Source organism: Aspergillus nidulans, chromosome I, assembly GCF_000011425.1.
Source record: "Aspergillus nidulans FGSC A4 chromosome I".
Lineage (NCBI taxonomy): Eukaryota > Fungi > Ascomycota > Eurotiomycetes > Eurotiales > Aspergillaceae > Aspergillus > Aspergillus nidulans.
In genome coordinates, this window is record NC_066257.1 from 581,968 (window position 1) to 603,257 (window position 21,290).

Consider the following 21,290-nt stretch of genomic DNA (forward strand, 5'->3'; position numbering starts at 1 on the left):
GGTCGTCCTTGAAAGACCCGGAGATACAATTGATGATCGGAGCTGCTGCGGGCCTCCGTGCTTAAGTAAAGGCGGTGAGTGCCTGCGTGTGTGGGGACCTGCCACTAATTATCGGCAGAAAAAAGATGGCGGAAAAAAGTACGGTGGTACACAATTTCTCCTCCCTCACACACCAGAAGAGTTCCTCGGATGGTTGGACTCAGGATGGGTGCCAGTCCTGCCTACGAAGGGACTCCGAACGAGTCCCAACTTCTTGAGCAGCTGCCGGATGGGATTGCGGCCCTCATCCGCACGGCTTCCGGGACTCAGTACCTGAACGCGCTTGCAGTCGGCGCATTAAAATCAGGGTTTACAGAGAAGTTTTTCTACATCTATGAGCCAATCTTCGTTGATTTGGCTGCGCGCTGGACCCTTCCAGAGTCTGGCGTCGATCAAAACGAAGTTATATCCGCGTTTGCACGAATATTACCGCTCGCTCCGCATTTACGATCCTTCGCAAGCCAATATGCCATATCCCGAGCTGGCCCTCTGTCGGCGTTGGCTGCGCCTAATGCTTCGACTAATCTGGATATAGACGACTTCACCATTAGCACATTACTACTCGCCATTTTTCGTCTCCTTTCTTTCGATGTAGAGGCCTTTTCACCTGCCATCTCTCCATCGCAACTACAGACATTTTTCCGACATGAGGACAAAGTGATCCGATATCTTGCCGTCCGATGCTTTTGTCTCTATATGCGTGCGGCTGATGCGTCGACGGAAAGGATTCTATGGTCACATTGTGGCGACGATATAGTGGAGGGTTATTGGGAAGGCATCAAAATTGACTATCGCTGTCTCGGGCTTTGGGAAGAGCGCCGTTGGGAAATTTTGGAAAAACAACTCCGTTCGATAAGGGCCACGCGGTCATATTCTGAGAGCCTTTCAAGAGTGGAGCAGTTGCGTGAATTCCTCACTGCTCGAACCGCAGAAGTCTCTGGGGTATTGATCCCTCGCCAGGTTGATACCTCACTCACACCATCCGCAATCGTGAAAACGCCTACAGCAGTAAGTAACTTGCGACGGATTGCAGGGGCCCTCATTACTCCTCAGCCAATTCTTTTAATTGGACTGCCGAACTCGGGCAAGACAAGCCTGATAAATGACGTTGCGGGTACTATGGGCCAGTTGGAATCAATGGTGACTCTTCATTTGAATGAGCAAACAGATGCCAAAAGCCTTCTTGGAATGTATTCAACTTCCCCGGCAACAGGAAGCTTTGCATGGCAACCCGGTGTTCTGACCAAAGCTGCGAGAGAAGGTCGATGGATATTGATTGAAGACCTAGATCGTGCTCCCTCCGAAGTTATCGGTCTCATCCTTCCAATCATTGAGAAGGGCGAGCTGACTATAGCTAGCAGACGGGAGCGCATTAAATGTGCGGAAGGCTTTAAAATTATCGCAACAATGAAGTCGTCGTACAATATCGCCGGAGAAGAGGTCGCCCCTAGTACTGCCATCCTTGGAAGCCGACTCTGGAACAGGGTACAGATTGATCCGCTTACGATAAATGAGGTACAGGACGTGATTGCGCAAAAGTTTCCTCTGCTCGAACGTCGAGTGGTCACGATCATGAACGTTTATCAAAAGCTCTGCTCCTCGTTCCATGGAAGCCTCGCCATAAAAAGCTCCCAGGGTCGCACACCAGGTTTGCGTGATCTCATCAAACTCTGTAGTAGGATGAACAAGCGACTCCAGCGACTTGGCGTTAAGACTGGATACGAAGCCACTCCTGAAGGGATTGACGACGAGATCTTTCTCGACGTTGTGGATATATTCCTCAAATACCTACCAGATACCACGTTATCAGATTCGTTAGCCTTGAAAGTCGCGGAAGCACTCCATATTTCACCGCAACGTGCCCGATTCTGTCTACATGAGCGAACGCCAGCGCTATTGGACCAGGGAAACAGCCTCGTACTCGGTAGAGAGGCTTGCCGCAAGATCAAGGTGCCAAGTAGCTCAGCTTCCAAATTTGCATCTGCTACGTCTCGCTTTGCCACAACGAGAGCCGCTTTGAAGTTAATGGAGCAAGTTGCTGCTTCAGTCGAAATGGCGGAGCCTGTTCTTCTTGTCGGAGAGACGGGTATCGGTAAAACCACCGTTATACAGCATCTTGCTACATTGATGCGACAGAAACTCACGGTAGTGAATTTATCTCAGCAAAGTGAGAGTTCTGATTTATTAGGCGGCTTCAAGCCAGTCAACATTCGTACAATGGCCATTCCAATGTTCGACGAGTTCAACTCCTTGTTTGAATTAACATTTTCTGCGAAGAAGAACCAGAAGTTTCTCACTTCAATTGCAAAGAATGTTGCAAGCGGGAATTGGGTGCGCTTAGTCAATCACTGGCACGAAGCTGTTCGGTTAGCAGATGGCGTCTTCAAGTCCGGCAACGGTGCCTCCCAGCCAGCAGAAGGTGAACAGCCCACCAAGAAAAGAAAACTGGATTCACCCAAATATCAGCTCCTGCGACAAAGATGGGAAAGATTTGCAGCACAGCTCAACGACTTTGAAGCGCAAGTAGCTCAGGGCGATGCCAAGTTCGCATTTGCTTTCGTACAGGGAAAGATTGTTCGTGCTCTGCGCAATGGCGAGTGGGTGCTTCTTGACGAGGTTAATCTCGCGTCACCCGATACACTCGAAAACATCGCAAGCCTCTTGCATCATGGCAGTGAGGGTTCACCCTCCGTTCTGCTTTCCGAGGCTGGTGATGTAGAACGGGTATTTGGACATCCAGATTTCCGAATATTCGGTGCCATGAACCCAGCAACAGATGCAGGCAAAAAGGACCTCCCACCGGGTCTTCGATCCAGATTCACCGAACTATATGTGCAATCTCCCGATAATGAGCTGGATGACCTTTTGTCATTAATCAAGAAGTACCTTGGGGACTTAAGTCTGAGCGATTCCAGAGCAGCACCGGATCTTGCCCAGCTTTACATGGAAGCTAAGAAGCTCAGTAATGAAAACAAGCTAACGGACGGTGCGGGCCAGCGACCACACTTTAGCATTCGAACGCTCGTTCGTGCGCTTATTTACGCTGCGGACCATGCCCAAATCTACGGCCTACGACGAGCAATCTTCGAAGGGTTCTCCATGAGCTTCTTAACCGTTTTAAGCCGTGAATCTGAGGCGCTGTTGATGCCGCTGCTTGAAAAGCATATTTTCAGTAATGTGAAGAACATCAGGGCATTGCTTGGGCAGACACCCAGACCTCCCAGTGATGGCCACGAACATGTACAATTCAAACATTACTGGATGCGAAGGGGTCATTTGGTACCTGAAGAGCAACCTCATTATATCATAACCCCGTTCATCGAAAAGAACCTCAAGAATCTTGTGAGAGCGAGCTCTACCCGCCGATTCCCCGTTTTGCTCCAGGGCCCAACATCTGCAGGTAAAACCAGCATGATCGAGTATCTCGCAAAGGTCTCTGGCAATAAGTTCGTCCGAATCAATAACCACGAACACACAGATCTGCAAGAGTACCTCGGATCTTATGTGTCCGATGACGACGGAACCCTTCGATATCAGGAGGGTATCCTGGTAGAGGCGCTACGGAACGGCTACTGGATTGTCCTTGATGAACTCAACTTGGCACCCTCTGACGTTCTGGAGGCACTCAATCGACTTCTCGACGATAACCGCGAACTGTTTATCCCCGAAACACAAGAAGTGGTCCATCCACACCCGAATTTCATGCTGTTCGCAACTCAGAACCCCGCGGGACTCTACGGAGGCAGAAAAGTACTTTCCCGCGCGTTCCGGAATCGTTTCCTTGAATTACACTTCGACGATATACCAGAGAGCGAACTGGAGTATATTCTCAAAGAACGATCACAAATAGCGCCATCATTCTGTACCAGGATAGTCGCTGTGTATCGAAAACTTTCTCTACTGCGCCAGGCAAATCGGTTATTCGAGCAGAAGAATAGCTTCGCCACTCTGCGTGATCTTTTTCGATGGGCCCTCCGGCAAGCGGATGACAAAGAGCAGCTGGCTATAAATGGTTTCATGCTACTTGCAGAGAGAGTGAGGAACCCTCAGGAGAGGGCTGCTGTGAAAGGCGTTATTGAAGAGGTCATGAAGGTCAAGATCGACGAAGAAGTCCTTTACAGCACTTCCGAGTTAGATAAGCGTGCACCATTGCTAAGGCAACTGACCCCTGGAATCGTTTGGACCCGGGCTATGAGGAGACTTTTCATCCTGGTTTCTACAGCTCTTCAGAATAACGAGCCCATTCTCCTTGTGGGTGAAACAGGCTGCGGAAAGACTCAGCTGTGTCAAGCGGTTGCAGATGCTTACCAGAAACAACTGCACATTATTAATGCGCATGTAAATCTGGAAACAGGCGATCTTATTGGAGCTCAGCGGCCAGTACGGAATAGATCGGCTATCGAAGACGCCATGCTCAACGATTTGCGAATACTGTTGCAAGACGAGTCGAAGCCGTTCGAGGAGCTGAAGCAGATTTTCGGCACACTCAGTGCCGAACAGCGACTAGAGTGCGATCCACAGCTACTAAAGAAGATCGAAAAGAATCTTGCTCGATTAAATGCACTTTTTGAATGGACTGATGGAAGTTTGATTACCGCCATGAAGACAGGCCAGTTCTTCCTCCTGGACGAAATATCTCTCGCCGATGACTCGGTGCTGGAACGGCTTAATAGTGTGCTAGAGCCTCATAGATCGATACTTTTGGCTGAAAAGGGCCCCATTGACTCTATGGTTGTCGCTGACAGCGGCTTCCAGTTTCTTTCAACCATGAATCCCGGAGGCGACTACGGAAAGAGAGAACTCTCTGCTGCCCTCCGGAACCGGATGACAGAGATTTGGGCTCCGCAATTGTCTGAAGATGAGGACATTCTTCCCATTCTTCAAATGAAACTAGAGACGCAATTGGAGCAAATCCCTCGGGCGATGTTACAATTTGCAAAATGGTTCAAACGCACGTTTCAAGGCTCCTCAACCAATTCACTTTCCATTCGCGATCTTTTAGCTTGGGTTGATTTTGTCAATAAATGCCAGGGCTCGGATCCCTTGTTCGCTATTATTCAAGGTGCTGCAATGGTATTCATAGACACACTGGGTGCAAACCCGGCTGCGATGCTCGCAACCACGTTGCATAACCTTGAAGGAAATCGCAAACTGTGTCTGGACAAACTTGAGGAACTATTCAACGTGGATGCGTCGAATATCTATATGCAAAAATCCGATATTGGTGTTCAAGACCAGGCATTGCGTATTGGGCCCTTTTACCTCACAATTCAGGGTGATGCTCAACCTGACCCGGATTTCATCATGGATGCGCCTACAACTATTGCCAACTCAGTACGCATTGCCCGTGGGCTGCAATTAGCGAAACCAATTCTTCTTGAAGGTAGCCCTGGCGTGGGTAAAACTACGCTAGTGACTGCTCTTGCTCGAGCCCTCGGGAAACCGCTTACCCGGATTAACCTGTCTGAGCAAACGGACCTTACCGATCTATTTGGATCTGATGTCCCTGTGGAAGGTGGCGACGTAGGTCAGTTTGCGTGGCGGGACGCCCCCTTCCTACAAGCTATGCAGCGTGGCGATTGGGTACTCCTAGATGAGATGAACTTGGCCTCTCAGTCTGTGCTTGAAGGTCTCAATGCTTGTCTTGACCACCGTCAGATGGTCTATATTGCCGAACTTGACCAAACTTTCAAACGTCACCCAAATTTCGTCCTTTTCGCGGCACAAAATCCGCATCACCAAGGAGGCGGTCGAAAAGGGTTGCCTGCTTCTTTCGTCAACCGATTTACTGTGGTGTATGCTGACAGTTTCACCGACACTGACCTGAAACGCATCTGTGCCAGACTGTATCCTGGCAGTCCTATTACGCAGACCGAGCGGCTAGTTGACTTTGTCTCCATCTTGAACGTTGCTATAGTCCAAGAAAGGAGACTGGGAGTTCTGGGAGGTCCCTGGGAGGTCAATCTACGTGACATTCAGAGATGGCTTCAATTGGCTGATCGCGGGACTTTGCAAATACACACGAAGAACTTCCTCGATATAATCATCTCCCAGCGATTTAGATGTCAGGAAGATCGAGAGCGGGTCCGCCACCTATACGAACGTGTCTTTGATGGTGTCTCCACGGCAGCCAAAAGTTATTATCATAACATGACAACAGAATGCATGCAGGTTGGCCTTGGAGTGATGCGAAGGGATATGTTGCTGCAAGAAACTCCCAATCCGCATCTCAAGGTACTGCCGAGGGATCTGTCTATCCTCGAATCTCTCATGCTTTGCATTGAACAGTCATGGCCTAGCATTCTGGTGGGAGCTTCAGGATGCGGTAAAACAACATTGATAAGAAAGCTTGCTGCCATTAACGGAGCCAACTTGGTTGAACTAGCTTTGAGCGCGGATACCGATACAATGGACCTCGTTGGAGGCTTCGAACAGATCGACCACAACAGAGAGACGTCGGCTCTTTTAGAGGATATTTTGCTGTTCGTGAGACGACATATACTCTCCAGCTGCCCGTCCGAAACCTCTCAAGAAGAGACGTATACTTTGATTGAACTGTATGAACGGCTACAGAGCCCTGACTTGTCGCTGGAGCTAGTGTGCACGTTATTAGAAACTGCTCGCCAGCGTTACGGGGACCCTGCATTAGAGCGACTACTCGATCGATCGCGAACCCTATTCCAGGTTTCCAAGGAATCAGAGAGTTTCAAAGTTGGATTTGAGTGGACTGAAGGTGTTTTGACGCAGGCCGTCCAGAAGGGAGACTGGGTTGTTCTTGACAACGCCAATCTCTGCAACCCTTCTGTCCTTGATAGACTCAACTCCTTGACTGAACCGAATGGGTCTCTCATTTTGAACGAGCAGCGCACTGAAGATGGAAACGCCAGGGTTATCAAGCCTCACCCGAATTTCAGACTTTTCTTGACGATGGATTCGCGGAACGGAGAGCTCTCTCGTGCTATGCGAAATCGATGCGTTGAGATCTGCATTTTGCCCCAAGAGGATGTACCTCAGGACCATTTTTCCACTCCCACCTACACCAGCCAGTCCTCCCTCTACCGTCTGCGATCCCTTTGGACATATGGTTCTTCTGATGAATCAGGACAAGTGACTGACTCATCGTACGAGATCCGCCTCGACCACCTGTCAATCTCTGACCTAGCGTATCTCCAGCAGTCGCGACATCTTATCTCACCGTATCTGACTGACATTGAGGCTGGCCAGTTTTCGAGACTTTTGAATCGCTACGTATCAGTCATTCATGACAACCAATACTGCCAACCCTTTGATGCTCTCAAGAAGACTGTCAATCTAGGTGATGCTGTTTTCGCTATTCAGGGTCATTCACAGCCTCTTCATCCTTTGGTCAATGAACCTCTAGCTCTTGTGTTGGAACAGGATCTTCCCCTCGACTTGCTTATTCTACTGGCACATTTACAGGAGTCGAAGAGAGACCTACATCGCCTTAAACAGGCCCTATTGCTTGCAGAGGAATCCAGCCACTCTCTTAAGCCAAGCCAAATGACTCGGCTGCAGCGGTCTTTAGCCTCAAAACGCATACCTGCCTTGCTGAAGGATTCAACGCAGCCAGTTGGCAGATTCCTTTCGCATTGTGGACAGGCCTTATACGACTTTGTTCAAAGTCTGGACCTCGATTTCCTCCGCCACCACGATCCGATGCCCCCTCTTCGGGCAGTCATCAGATTCTGCACAGATATGCTTAGAATAACAGCATCTAACGAAGTCGACGAAGGCAAATTTTTGATCTACCTTCAGATTGGCAAATCATTGTGCGCATCAATATTCGATTCAGGTGCTGCCTTCAACGCATTGGCTCATTCTATATCTCAAGCACTTGAGCGGTTCCACGAAAATTGGGCTCTTACTACAGGACTCGGAATGCAGAAGCTCTGGGAATCGTGGAGACCAGCAACAGCATCAACTCCCGCTCAGTTGGCATCCATGTTAGACCTGGAAAAGGTCGCGTCAGAGTTCATGCATATTGCAAACCGCACGCGTCTTGATCTGTCTCAATTAAGCCAAGTGCGTAGCTCATTGGTTGAAACACAGAGATTACTACTTATGGAAGGCGCTGATGAAGGAAATCTTGTGCAAGTAAGTTCATGATTCCGAGTTTTGATGTTGGACATGACCTGCCAGACTTCCATACTAAAACCAGCAGGGACTTCGACAAACAGTCACGGGTTTGGCAAGTGTGGTGCAAGACTCCGAACTGGCTCCAAACCCGTATTTTTCGAACGAGTTTGAAATACTATGCCAGTATCACGACATTGCTGCTCTCAAGGACGGAAGCTCTTCGGCTGCTCAAACCGCCATTCAATCTGTGTTAGCTCTACTGGCTGGTCGCCCTGCCCAGCCTTTGAACTCGTCGAAACTGCAAAGTCGAGTTCCGGATATTCTTCATCGGTTGTCCCTCTTCTCAGGATATCAGCGGTCGTCCGGGTCTGGAACCGCTGTCAGTGGAACTGTGTCTCTGTCGCTGCTCAACAAATTAGCTTTTGTTGATCGGGTCACTCTTGGTCAAATGGACGCCCTGGAACTTGAAAAGCTGACACTTTCAAAGGCATTGACTCTAACCAGCCGAGAAATTGCATTAGATCAGCTCAAGCTTCTCCGACAGGCACTTTTGGAGCTTACCGCGGAGTTTGTTGATGTTCACAAAGAGTTCTTTAACCCGCAGTCCTTTGAGCAACTGGTGACTCTACTACGTTTGGCAGGAAAGCGAGGCTTGCCACCCAGTTTGCTCTCATTGAATATTCGCCTTGCGCAGAACCTACCGAACAACCACTACTTCAAAACTATTGCTGATAAGGCACTTCCAAAGCTAGTTACAGCCCTCTTGACTAGGTCTACAGGCGAAGATGCCGCGCAAGATACTGCAAGCGCCTTGGTACAACTCGCGGTTATTTTGCTCTGGCTTTTTGTTCCTGATAAACCATTCGATCCTTCGCTAAGCTTGGTAGTGGAGAGGGAACGGCATTATCAGCGGGTTGCTGAACTTACCGCAAAAGCTGATGCTATCACGCTGTTCGAGCAAGTCTTCTCTGGACAGTCGACAAACATCAGGAAGGAAATTGTGCAAGGCGAATTGAGCAACCTCGGCTCGGCTCCTCCGCCTTCCTCTGTCACTCGACCAGCGACTTCAGAAATCAACGTCCTTCATGGTGAATTTTCCAGTATCATCAAATCCGTTCTCCGTCGCAATCCCGAAAAATTGATCAACGCAACTAAGAAGGATGCCGAGAACGAGCGGATGAGAAAGCTGCTTCGTGACAACATTCAGCAATTGAGCAAGCGTTTGAGTACGAACTACAGATCCTTCGATGATATCACTATTCTTGTTGTTCGCTTTTTGCAGATACTTGACCTTGGTCTTTCCCTCAGCTCAACTTCCAACCATGAACCGTGTGAGACAGCTCTTTTGCGGACCGTTTCTGGGACGACCCCCTTCCTTGGAGCTTCTGACCTACCGATCATATCGTCCGAAAATGGTTCTCCTAGTCACGATTCAAAGCACGCAATGGACTCTTGGTTCCATGACTTATCATTCTTCAGGGTCGCTGAAACTATGGAGCCTGGCCTTTTGCGGACCAAAACTGGCCGAGAATCTCTTCTTCGTGTTGTTGACAAATTCTACATTCTGTGGAAGGCAAAACTGAAAGAAGACCAGGAGGAATACGCCCGCAAGAATGAGATGTATCACTTTAAAGGCTCTTGGGAGGATAGTGAAGAGGTTGATGCAAATGAGCTATACCAGCTCTTCCCGACATACGAAGACGGTGCCGAACAGGTTATAGATTTGCCAGATGCAGCTGATCCAAAAGTTGTTTCGGTTCGACTTGCCGACCTTCATGCGAAATTGTTTGAGTATGCAGATAGCCAGACAGTGCTGTTAGACTACGTCAAACACTCTGCCATGCTGCTAGGTTCAATCTGGTCTGACAACGACTACTTGCCTTATTCAAAACTGGCCCCAAAGGAGCAGATATCCGCCATCCTGCTGTTGCTGGAAGAGGACCTTGCGAAGAGGACCACCACCTCGGCTAAAAACTATAATTTCTACACCGACCAGAACCCAGCTGAAGCCAAGAAGCTCCTTATTCTGACACGTTCTATCCAAGCCCGCTTTGTTCAGATACAACAGGCCTGGCCCGATCATGCAGTTCCCGGAGACGTAATCTCGGTCTGCAAGGAGATATACCAGTTCAGACATACCGAACCCGTCGCGAAATTTCTGACAAAGGTCGAGAAGCTTCATTCGCTGGTCCATGAATGGCAGCTCGTAGCCAGCCGAGAGTATTCAGCAGCATCGTACTACGATGAACTTACGAACCTAATAATATCCTGGCGGCGATTGGAGTTGTCAACCTGGGCAAAGCTCCTGGATCTCGAGAAAGACAAATGTGTCCAGGGCGTGAGTTCATGGTGGTTCATCATCTTTGAGGCACTTATCCGAGCTCCGATTCAGATTGCTGAATCAGGGACGACAGACCTGAGTGACCATGTGCAAGAGGTGGTTGGTACCTTAGAGCAGTTCACCCACTCAACGACGCTAGGAGAGTATAGTGAGCGTCTCCGGCTCATCAAGGATTTCCGAGCTCTCCTCTCTCTCTATGTCCAGGATTATCCGTCACTGAAGCAGCTCGTATTCGCACTAGACAATTTCCTCCAATATTACGCTCAATTTGAGCCTGCGGTGTCTAAGTTTCTGATCGACAAGCGGTCTTCTTTGGAGAAGGATATCAAGGAACAGATACAGCTCGCTAGCTGGAAGGATACTAATATTGTTGCGCTTAGAGAGAGTGCTAAGCGATCGCATGTCAAACTGTTCAAGCTGGTGCGTAAATACCGCGAGGTTCTGGGCCTGCCAGTTGAGCAGATCCTGAGCCAAGATATGCCTGAAGGTAATGAGGAAACTGGCGTTTTCGGTCGTGAGCAGATCTTCTCTTCTGCAAGTACTCCAGAGGCATTGATCATTTGTGAGAAAGGCAAAGTGTGGTCCACTCGACCTCCTCGATTCATGAACCCTGAAGGCACAGTTAAGAGCATGCTAACCATGTATACCTCAATTCCGGATGAGTTCGATGTTGGTAACGACTTGAGCGGTTTTGTTCGATTCTTCCTTGAAAGCATCAAAGAATTTCGGACTCAGACCCCTAAGGTCCTGACGGAGGAAAACAAGCCAGATGTTCAACACCTGAAAGGCCAGAAACGCCGGTTCTATGCGGACACTTTGCGGCAGCTCCTCGAGATGGGTGTCAAGCGTAATGCCGGCACTGACTTGATCGAATCGCAGGCTACCGTTGCTAAAGTGCTTGCCACTAGTCCCTCTCTCCCAGCCCATCCAGCGGTAATACAACTAGTTGAGGCTTGTGATCGTTATTTCTACAGGCTTCTAGATCTAGTTCCACGTGCTCGTCAAGCTTCGCGCAGCTACTCAGAGGAACTCAGTAATGTGGAAGTGTCACGGAGTTTGGGGTCCATGGAGCATCTTTTGTTCATGATCAGGAAACAGAGAGCCGCTGCTTCCTCGGCTCTATCGGATCTGGCAAATCTCCAGTCTATTCTCGCCAAGGTGTCTAATCTCTGGAAATCAGGAGCGTCATCCATCATTCGGTCCAACTACCATGCCGTGAGCGGAAAGCAGGAAGTAACAACAGCAATTGCATGGCTAGGGCCCACGCTTGGGGTTGCCTCAACAGTCGTGGAGCTGCATTCCAAATTTTCTGGAATTGATTCATCAGAAATCTCCAATGGTCTGCAGACATGGAAAGACACGTTTTACCGCCTCAGGCAATCCATCAAACACCTTCCTGAGCTGCCGAGTGGAGTTACTTCTAAACTCCATCAGCATACTTTCGACGACGCTGCATCGTCTCTAGACCAATTGAAGACTGATATCACCAAGTGGGCTCGAGACCGACCTGATCTCACCTTCGTCCTAGATCAATTGCTCCGCTGGACCAAGGTCAAGATGGGCCCCGCTAAGTTCGTTGAAGATGTGGATGCATTAACGATTGAGGACTTTGACTCAAGCCTTACTGCAGCCACGGATAAGATTCTTGTCAGCCTCCAGAAACTTAAGGAAGTTCCATCCTCGATCACCTCCGCCGGTTTCCTCTCTCGAAGTGATGAGTTCTTCACTAGAGCTTTGAAATCGGCACATCTGGCTGATATTACAAAGGCTCTCATCGAGGTCCTGGAAACGCTGCATCGTGTTCAGGAACACTCCGATGTTGGTATTCCTTTGGCAGTTGCACTACTGGCAAGCCTGCTGCCCATAATGAACAAGTATTACGATATCAGTCAAGATATTGTGGGTCGCTTCTTGAACGTGCACCGAGAGACTTGCAAGATGTCCTATGTACTTGCCAAGTCCTTCATTCAGGTTTCATCTGAAGGCTTCTGTAGCCCACACGAAGAATCAACAGAGGAAGGCCAGTCTGGAAAATTGGAAAGCGGGACAGGTCTTGGTGAAGGAGAAGGAGCCGAAGACATCAGCAAAGACGTTGGAGATGACGAGGACTTGTCGGAGCTCGCACAACAGGAGCAACAAGAAGGGGCTGGAGAAGACATTGATAAATCCAAAGATGCCGTGAACATGGACCAAGAAGACCTGAAGGGAGAGGAGGGTGAGCATGAAGAGGAAGAAGACGGGGAGAAGGACGAAAGTGGCGATGAGGGTGAGGAGGATGATATTGATGAAGAGGTGGGCAGTGTCAATGACTTGGACGTATCTGCCGTGGACGAGAAGATGTGGGACGGCGGTCATGACGAGCAACAGAAGGAGACGGAAAATGAAGAAGGGAAAGGTGCTTCGGAGGCCGACCAACAAGCGGCAGCACCGGAGCAGAAAGAAGGCGAGAAAGGGGAAGAGGGTGACAAAGAAGGTGAAGAAGCGGAGGAAGAAGATGAGGAAGAGGAAGAAGAAGCTCCGGATGACGAGGGCGAGGCTGTTGGTCGCGAGGATATGGACGTTACGGACCCTCAGGCTCCGGAACAGGAAACCCTCGATCTCCCAGATGAGATGCAGCTTGATGGTGATGAGAAAGGTATGGATGACGAGGATTTCGGTAGCGATGATGGGCTTGATGATCTTCCTGATGCTCCTAATGATGAGCAAATGGACGAAAAGCCGGATGAGAACATTGAGGAAGAGGGTCCTGGTGACCTGCCTGGGGAAGAGGAAGAAATCAATCCGGACGAAGAAGCTCCACCAGAAGAAGAAAATGCCAATGCTGCCGAAGGCGAAGACGAGGCACAGGCACCTGCTGAGGAGCCCGAGGAAACCCAGCAAGATGAATTCCTCGCTCAAAGGGATGACAATGAGACTGCCGGAGAAGAAGTTGCTCCCAGCGAAGCCGTTAATGGTGGTCTTGGTGCCGAGCAAGACCAGAATCAAGAAAAAGGAGCTTCCGGCAACGCACAGCAACAGGATGGCTCTACAGATCCCTCTGTCGAGCCTAAGCAACAAACCGGTGCTGCCAAGGAGGGTGAAGAAAATGAGAGGCATAGGGATGCGGGAGGTGGGGATGATATCAATCCGGAAGACCCTCAGTTACAGGCGTTTAAGAAGCTAGGCGATGTCCTTGAACAATGGCACCGCAGACAAAAAGAAATCATGAATGCCTCGAAACAGGAGGAAGGTGAGACAGACGAACCTCTGCCACAGGACACAGAGATGGGCGATGCAGATTTTGAGCACCTGGCAGACCAAGATGATGTCGCAGATACCCAGGCGCTTGGCCAAGCCAGCGAAGAACAAGCCAAAGCCCTGGACCAGAACAGGGGCGTGGAGTCGGATGTCAAACCTACCGATCAGGAAATGCTTCCCGACGCGTCGGACGAGCCCCAAGCCCTCCCAGAAAATGAACTGGAGGATGCAATGCAAATGGATCACAATGGCGCTTCTACGGAAGACCAGGCCGCCGGCGCTTTCATTCCAGGAGCATCGCACGCCCAACAGAACCAAAGTGATGCTCAAGCCCAACCAGCAGAAATCGAGCAGCTGGACGAAGTTGACTCACACTTAGCTGCCATCCACCTCTCCTCGACTCTACCTCCCCTAACCCCGCGAGACGAAGCACAACGCCTCTGGTCGAAGTACGAATCCGCGACAAACGACCTCTCTCTCTCGCTCACTGAACAGCTCCGCCTCATTCTAGCACCAACCCTCGCAACCAAACTCCGTGGTGACTACCGAACTGGTAAAAGGCTCAACATCAAGCGCATCATCCCGTACATCGCCTCCCAGTACAAGCGTGACAAAATCTGGATGCGACGCTCCGTGCCCTCCAAACGCAACTATCAAATCATGCTTGCTGTCGACGACAGCAAGTCCATGCTCGAGAGTGGCAGCGGCCAACTCGCCTTTGAAACCCTCGCCCTTGTCGCAAAAAGTCTAAGCATGCTCGAAGCTGGAGACCTCTGTGTCCTTGGTTTTGGCAGTGAAGACCACGTCCGTGTCGCCCACGATTTTGGCAAGCCCTTTTCATCTGAGGCAGGTGTCCAGGTCTTTCAGAATTTCAGCTACCAGCAAACTGGCACCAACGTGCGCAAGCTTATCGCCGACTCGATCGCTCTCTTTCGGGAAGCGCGTTTCAAGCAATCTCCTGCTGGCGGCAGTGCCGACCTTTGGCAATTGGAGCTGATTATCTCGGACGGCATCTGTGAGGACCATGAAACAATCAGACGCCTTGTCCGCCAGGCCCAGGAAGAACGGATCATGATCGTGTTTATCATTGTGGACGCTCTGAAGGGGAACTCTATCCTAGACCTCACGCAGGCGAGCTTTGAGCCGGATAACGAGAGCGGTACTGGTGAGATGAAATTGAAAATGAAGCGATATCTGGAAGGATTCCCCTTCCCCTATTACCTTGTTGTGCGGGATGTGAGAGAACTCCCTGCTGTTTTGGCTACGGCATTGAAGCAATGGTTTGCGGAGGTTGTTGATGTTTCCTCTTAGATTGACTGATTGAGTGCATTGTGGAGTTATGGGCATATAAAAGCACGTTTTCTATTTTACTCTCATTGTTGTATATAGGTGGCAAACTGTGTATATCGTTGTAAGAATATTTATAGAGTTCATTGCTAAAACTCTTTGTTGGAAAAGCTGAGTTTAGGCCCTAATAACTCAAATTGCAAGATTCCACCAAGTATATGATGTTATTAGACGAATATCCAATCTACCAACCGTATTTCGCACCCGCTTCTTTCTTGTTCCGCTTCCCAGAAGCAAAACTCTCCTCCAAAGCTTCCTTCTGCGTGCTTGCAGCATTGACCAGCTGTTGCAGCGTGTGCTTACCAGGAGCAATAGCCCGGACAGGATTATGCTGCGCCGCGGCGAGTTCCTTATGTGCCATCTCCTGGTTAGCAGCATACTCTGCATCTGTATTGAAGTGCAGAATCTTTGAACTGGAAGGGTCTGCGTTGCGGCCGAACAACTGGCGACGCTGTGAGCGGGAGAGGTTCAAATCATCTGCGATGTAATCCAAGGTCTGAGCTGAGGGAGGCGGTCGCGTTGAGGCGGCAGGGACGGATTCGGTTTGTGGGACTTGAGGGCCTGCTGTAGGCGAGTCCTCATTTGTGGTGTAAACCAAGGGTTCATAGGTTGAGCCATGCGCTGAGGTTGGTGCATCCGACGCAGCCGTTTCTTCTGTCGGAGCCGAAAGAGAGAAAAGGCTAACCTTGGGTTTCGGGGCTGGAGGCGCGGCGGGTTTCTGCGTCTGTACCTCTGGCTGTACTTCTGGCTCATTCATTGTCTTTTCTGCTGATGTTCTTGGCTTAGACGATGCTAACGGCGTCGGAATAATCGGCTTCTTTTTCTTCTGCCCTGCTCGCGCCACGGACAGCGGTTTGAACATCATTGGGTTCCCCTTCAGGACCACTTCCTGGGGTTTCTCCTCCACGGCATTCCTCGCCTCAATGTCCTCATTTCCCCTCAAACTCGCCGCCTTGGGGATTGTCTCATCCTGATTACCGTCATCACCGCCCATTCCCAAATTCTCAAACGCCATATCTCTCCTCATCTCCTCATCGGCCTCGCGATCAAAACCCGGCGCAGCCCCGGTCTTCAAGCTAAACACCTTACGCGTGGGTCTGCTGCCGGCTAATTTATCTGTTTCCACCTTCGCATTAGGTCGTTTGGGCGCAGGTAGTAATGAATTGAAGCCCGCGAACGCGCCGGCGCCGCCTCCTCCGATTCTGAGCTTCTTACGCGCGGGGCCATCTTCTTCCCCTTCCTCACTTTCGGGTCTGATCTCTGGCAGGGCGACTCGAATTTTGCGGGGGTTTGACTTGTCGACGATGGGTGTGACTTTTGGGGCGGAGGCTGAGGGTGTGTTTGAGAAGGTTGGAGTGGCCTTGGTAGCTGACGTTCGGGCGGCCGGGGTGGTGTTTTCTTGCTCAGAGTCGGAGGCTTCAGAATCAGAGTATGCGACGAGGACCATTTTTGCTGTATTTATGGAATGTGATGTGGATGTTGGATTATGGACGGAAGATGGCACTTGCAAGGTTGGCCGGAGGCTGGAGATTACGGTAAAATCGCATGCGTAATTTATTCTTATCTTATCTGATCATCAGAATAATCGCATGATGTCATGTCTCATCTTTCGTCTTTAGACAATCAGGGTCTCGGTAAATAAGTTGCTGTGATATTTCGCAGACGCTGAATCTGCAATATTAATACCACGGAATTTAAATTTCCAGGCTATCTGTACCACCGTTAAGAGGGAGTTAGGTTGGTTCCCCGACGATTCGACTTCCCAAAATTACTAGCGTCAAGAGCTCGATAACTTGAATTACGCGCTTTCTAGAAATATAGGCCGAGTCTCAAGTTTGATTCTAACATCCGCAACCTCAACAGGCCATGATCTCATATCATCCTCACTTTCCTATACGAGCCGTCCCAACGTGAAGATAACGCGGCCATGGATACAGAGCACAGTATAAGCCACTCACCACGCGATCGCGATCACAATCCGCCCTCTGAATCCAGCGCCCGTTCCGCCGCTCCAGACACGGAACCCGATGACTACCAGGCCAACAGTAAAGCCAGAGGGAAATTTCGCTTCAAGTCTTCCAAGTCGAAATCCAGCTCTAAATCCTCGCGAAATGAATCCCACCGGCATAGTCACAGACACAGACGCCGGCACAATGAGGAGGACTACCGCGGCCACCGACGACACAAACGCCACAGAACCACAACCCCCCGTTCGCCCTCACCCGGCACTGTCCCGTCCTACCCAGGTGCCCCCTTGTCTCCCAACACGGCCTTTCGTGAATCTCTTTTCGACGCGCTAGGCGACGACGAAGGCGCCGCGTTCTGGGAATCTGTTTACGGACAATCTATACATTCATTCACTCCTCCACCGGTGGGCGATGGTGATGGACGGGGTGTACTCGAGCAAATGGATGAAGAGGAATACGCGGCGTACATACGGGCTGAGATGTGGAAACGCACGAGGGAGGGGATGCTTGAAGAGCAGGAGCGCATCCGCGCGGAGAAGAAGGCGCGTGTACGTGCTGAGAAGGCCGCTGAGGAAGAAGAGGAGAGAAGAAGGTTCGAGAGGGCAATGGAAGACAGTCTAAGGCGGGGAATGGAGAGGAAGAGAGCGAAAGAGGTTTGGAGAGTGGCTTGGGAGAATTATATTAGATCTTGGGAGGAGATCGAGGAGGCGAGGAGGAAAGGTGACAGCACGGATGAAGGCAAAACGGTGCGGAATCTACTCTTTTGGCCCGTGGAGTCTGGAAAGAGGAGGGATGTCAGCAAAGAAAATGTGGAGGAGTTTATGAGACGGGCTCCTCGTCATCCGCAGTCATCTGGTTCTCGCTCTGGTGCTGGTAATGGCACTGCACCTGAGGATACGCTGCTATATACTCTCAAGGCAGAGCGCGTTCGGTGGCATCCGGACAAGATCCAGCATAGGTATGGTGCAATGGGAATTGATGAGCCCGTTATGCGGAGCGTTACGGAGGTCTTTCAGATTATTGACCACATGTGGAACGAGCTTAAGAAGTAACTGGCATCTACACGGACCGACCTAAGAGGATTGCTGCATTGGCATGGTATTGGGCGTTAATAGGAATGATACCCTAGATTGCATTAGAGTTTAGCATTTATACAGAGTTTTTTGACAGATAAAAACGCGGCAGTTATTTCACGATGGCATGTAGAACCCGCAGTAAGATACAAGTACATCATATCATGGCTATGCAAAGTAAATGAGATGAAGAATCGAGTCAGGCAAGCAGATACAGAATAACAGATAATGTTTTTATTTTAACCATTTCACTTTCAGACATCGGACCACTTCTCATGAGACCACAGAAATCGACGACGCGTTCGTCTAAAACCGAGAATACCTTGTCCTGGACCGGTAGGCGGTCCATCCAATCATACCCACCCCGCACAGCCGCAAAGAAGAAGAACACCTTAAACAGGAACCACGACCAGCTACCGGACTGCTTCTTGGGCTTGCGGTAGGGCCGGTCGGCGCTGCGAGGGGGTCCACTACCGCCAGTGCCCTTAGATCCAGCGACATTGTATAGATTCTGGGCCTTGACGGATATGATGTCGTGGTTGTCGCTGAGCTCGCCGGTCTCGGCGGAAAAACCAAGGTACGCGACGGAGGGAATGGCGATGTTCGTCTCGGGGCTTGTGAGAGTGAAGCAGTTGGTCCAGGTGCCTTCGGATTTGTATTGCAGGTCCAGGGTTAGCGACTTGTCTTGGAAATACGTTAGGCGGGCTTTTGTGGGGACGGAGGTGGTGCGAAGACCGCGGGCCTGCAATTGTTAGCTTTAAGAGTAGGAGAATAGGATTTAGCACGTAGGTGACATACGGAACATCCAGCCAATTCATTGGCCTTGCCATCGTGTGCTTGGTCGTAGCTGGTTTTGCCGTCGCCCATCATGGCCATGACGTAGGGGAAGGATGTGCCAGGGCGGTTGTTCTTGTATGTGTCGAAGAAAATTCCCAGACCCTCAAAGTTATCCGTCGAGCCAAAGACGGGGCCTTGTGTCGCGCGCTGCTTGGTGAGCCACATGGCGAAGCCATCGCCGTGCAGGTTTCCCTCTCCATGGATCTGGAATTCAAATTCGATCTACCCCCATGTTTAGTCTCGGTCACTGTAGCATGATTGTAGAACATGCTCACCTCCCAGTTAGTCGCGGTCAAAGGAACGCGAGAAAAGATCCATCCTTGTTGCGACGGCCGGTCTGATGTGAGACGGATGTATCTAGGTAGTTGTCTTAGCACCGAACTCTTCCGAGCCAACAGATCAAGCTAGATGGCCAAGTGAATAGAGGCGGGACGTACTTGTCGGCACGAATGACCGTATCACCACCAAAATCGAACCAGCGGCTTTGGAAGTCTGAGTCCAAGTATGGCTATGCCGCGAGTCAGTATCAAGCATGGTGCATAGCGGGGCGGTAGCAGGTAAGTAGACGCACGGCGGAGAGGCTATGAGTTCTTAGCTGTACAACAGCAATTAGCTACCAGTAAGACATTAGAGGCAATATATACACACCGGAATGCTCTTGACGTTCTCATCGCCGTCGTAGGCATTGACTGCAGGCACGGCCGTCAGGCCAGCAAGGCACAAGAGTGTCGAGAACCTCGGCAACAACATTGTATTCGTAAACTAATCGCAATTCGCAAACGATCGTGGGCGTGATAATGGAAGAGTAACAATAGACTAGTTTTGGGTAGAGAGCGCTCAATCAATGTCGCCGGGACATTAAATGCACTGTTGCGTGGGTGCGTGGTCAATATAGCAGAGTATACTTCCACCTGGCACCTAGCGATCAACTGCGGAGTAGTACTAGATCGAGGTTCGGTTACAAGTACTCGGGAAGGGAAGAGATAAGAATCAAGTTAAAGAAAGGAATAGCGCGTCAGTTGACGAACAATGACAGGAGAATTGAATAGCTTTCAGGAGCAAGTGTTGGCGGTTCGGCACCAGAGAGAACGAGAACTGGACAGATCAGAGACAGCGACAAACACACCCAAGCTTCGAGTTCACACATCCCTCCACAGCCTGAGGAGTTAGGTGTCCACTTCGACCAGTGGCTGATGCATCATTCCAAGCTCCGCCTTAGCCTCACTCAGCCTTGGCACCGCCACAGCTTTTTCCGATACCATATCGGCCTACTTCAGATCCTGTCGTAGCCAAACGTCTGAACAATCACAGCTTCAGGCATACAATTCCTTTTTCACCTTTTCACTTCGGAACCGACATAGACTACACAACTAAAAATGGCTCTTTTTGGCTCTTCTGCCCCCGCCGCTGCGGCGCCCGCCAACTCCGCCGAGGACGTCCAGCAAACCAAAGCCAACCTCATCGCACAGCTCCAACAGGAGATGGCTATGGCCAATGCTAAGAAACTCATCAGCGTACGCTCGCACTCTCTATCCTTTTCATTGCCTTTTTTTTTCTTGATCTCCGTTAGGTTATTTTCGAGTTTGGTGCACTGGCTAACTTCAATACAGAAAGTTAACCAGAACTGCTTCGAGAACTGTATCACAGCCCCCGGCTCCTCATTGTCCGCCAGCGAATCGACTTGCCTGTCTAGCTGTATGGAGAAGTACATCCAGTTCTGGAACGCCGCCAGCAAGGCGTATATTGCTCGCGCGACTACGCAGACTGTCGCGGCGAATGCGATGGCTACGGAGCTGTGAACTTGTGACGCGAGGCGGTTGATTAGGTGGTTGATGACATACCGGATGGGAACTCTCGGAGAAGATCATAACATGTACAATATGAATGGAGGGAATGTATAAAGTACTAGGTTTACTTGAGTTGGGGCTGATGTCTGAACTTGCATGCGTTGAGGTGCTATGTTTTTGGACTTTGGGGGCTACTGTTGTATAGTATACAACTTGTCTAAGGCAGGCAGTTCTCGGTTTAGTCTTCATGAGAAGACAATTGTGAAGTATTTACATAAGATTGTACAGACCTCCACAGGCAAGAATCAAAAAATAGCACCGGCTATCTGCGAAAATATCCAGAAAATTGGTGAAAGTCAAACCGAACAGCACCTGTCCAACCCAGCGGTAATGCGGTGGTCGGTAATGTGAGAAGTGTTTTGAGTTTCAAGCCAAACAACGTAGACATACCCACCTGCCCGCGAAGCAGAAATATAGAGAAATATATGAGCCACATCAACAACCTAACCAAGCATCTGACACAAAGATAACGGACACCAACCTCGCTCCCCAACCATGAGTAAGT

At 50.1% G+C, this 21,290-nt stretch overlaps 5 protein-coding genes across 5 annotated transcripts, besides 1 other annotated feature; 3 read left to right on the plus strand and 2 right to left on the minus strand.

Annotated features, from left to right (window-relative positions):
* Window positions 1-21,290: part of a sequence feature (contig 1.107 303..444822(-1)) that runs on past both edges of the window.
* Window positions 205-15,025, plus strand: ANIA_06310 (AAA family ATPase midasin; the record flags this gene model as incomplete). Its single annotated transcript, XM_658822.1, has 2 exons — window positions 205-8,154; window positions 8,222-15,025. 2 exons carry the CDS (start codon window positions 205-207, stop codon window positions 15,023-15,025), a joined length of 14,754 nt encoding a protein of 4,917 aa, XP_663914.1.
* On the minus strand, window positions 15,246-16,508 carry ANIA_06309 (PRCC domain-containing protein; the record flags this gene model as incomplete). The annotated part of the gene is made up of 1 exon (XM_658821.1): window positions 15,246-16,508. The coding sequence occupies one exon, from the start codon at window positions 16,506-16,508 to the stop codon at window positions 15,246-15,248; it is 1,263 nt and encodes a 420-aa protein (XP_663913.1).
* Window positions 16,916-18,080, plus strand: ANIA_06308 (uncharacterized protein; the record flags this gene model as incomplete). The annotated part of the gene is made up of 1 exon (XM_658820.2): window positions 16,916-18,080. The coding sequence occupies exon 1, from the start codon at window positions 16,989-16,991 to the stop codon at window positions 18,078-18,080; it is 1,092 nt and encodes a 363-aa protein (XP_663912.1). The 5' UTR covers window positions 16,916-16,988.
* ANIA_06307 (legume-like lectin family protein) lies at window positions 18,301-19,688 on the minus strand (the record flags this gene model as incomplete). Its single annotated transcript, XM_658819.1, has 6 exons — window positions 18,301-18,843; window positions 18,900-19,160; window positions 19,214-19,295; window positions 19,376-19,446; window positions 19,510-19,533; window positions 19,587-19,688. 6 exons carry the CDS (start codon window positions 19,686-19,688, stop codon window positions 18,301-18,303), a joined length of 1,083 nt encoding a protein of 360 aa, XP_663911.1.
* Window positions 20,238-21,037, plus strand: tim13 (protein translocase subunit TIM13). Its single transcript, XM_658818.2, has 2 exons — window positions 20,238-20,452; window positions 20,549-21,037. Exons 1-2 carry the CDS (start codon window positions 20,315-20,317, stop codon window positions 20,735-20,737), a joined length of 327 nt encoding a protein of 108 aa, XP_663910.1. The 5' UTR covers window positions 20,238-20,314; the 3' UTR covers window positions 20,738-21,037.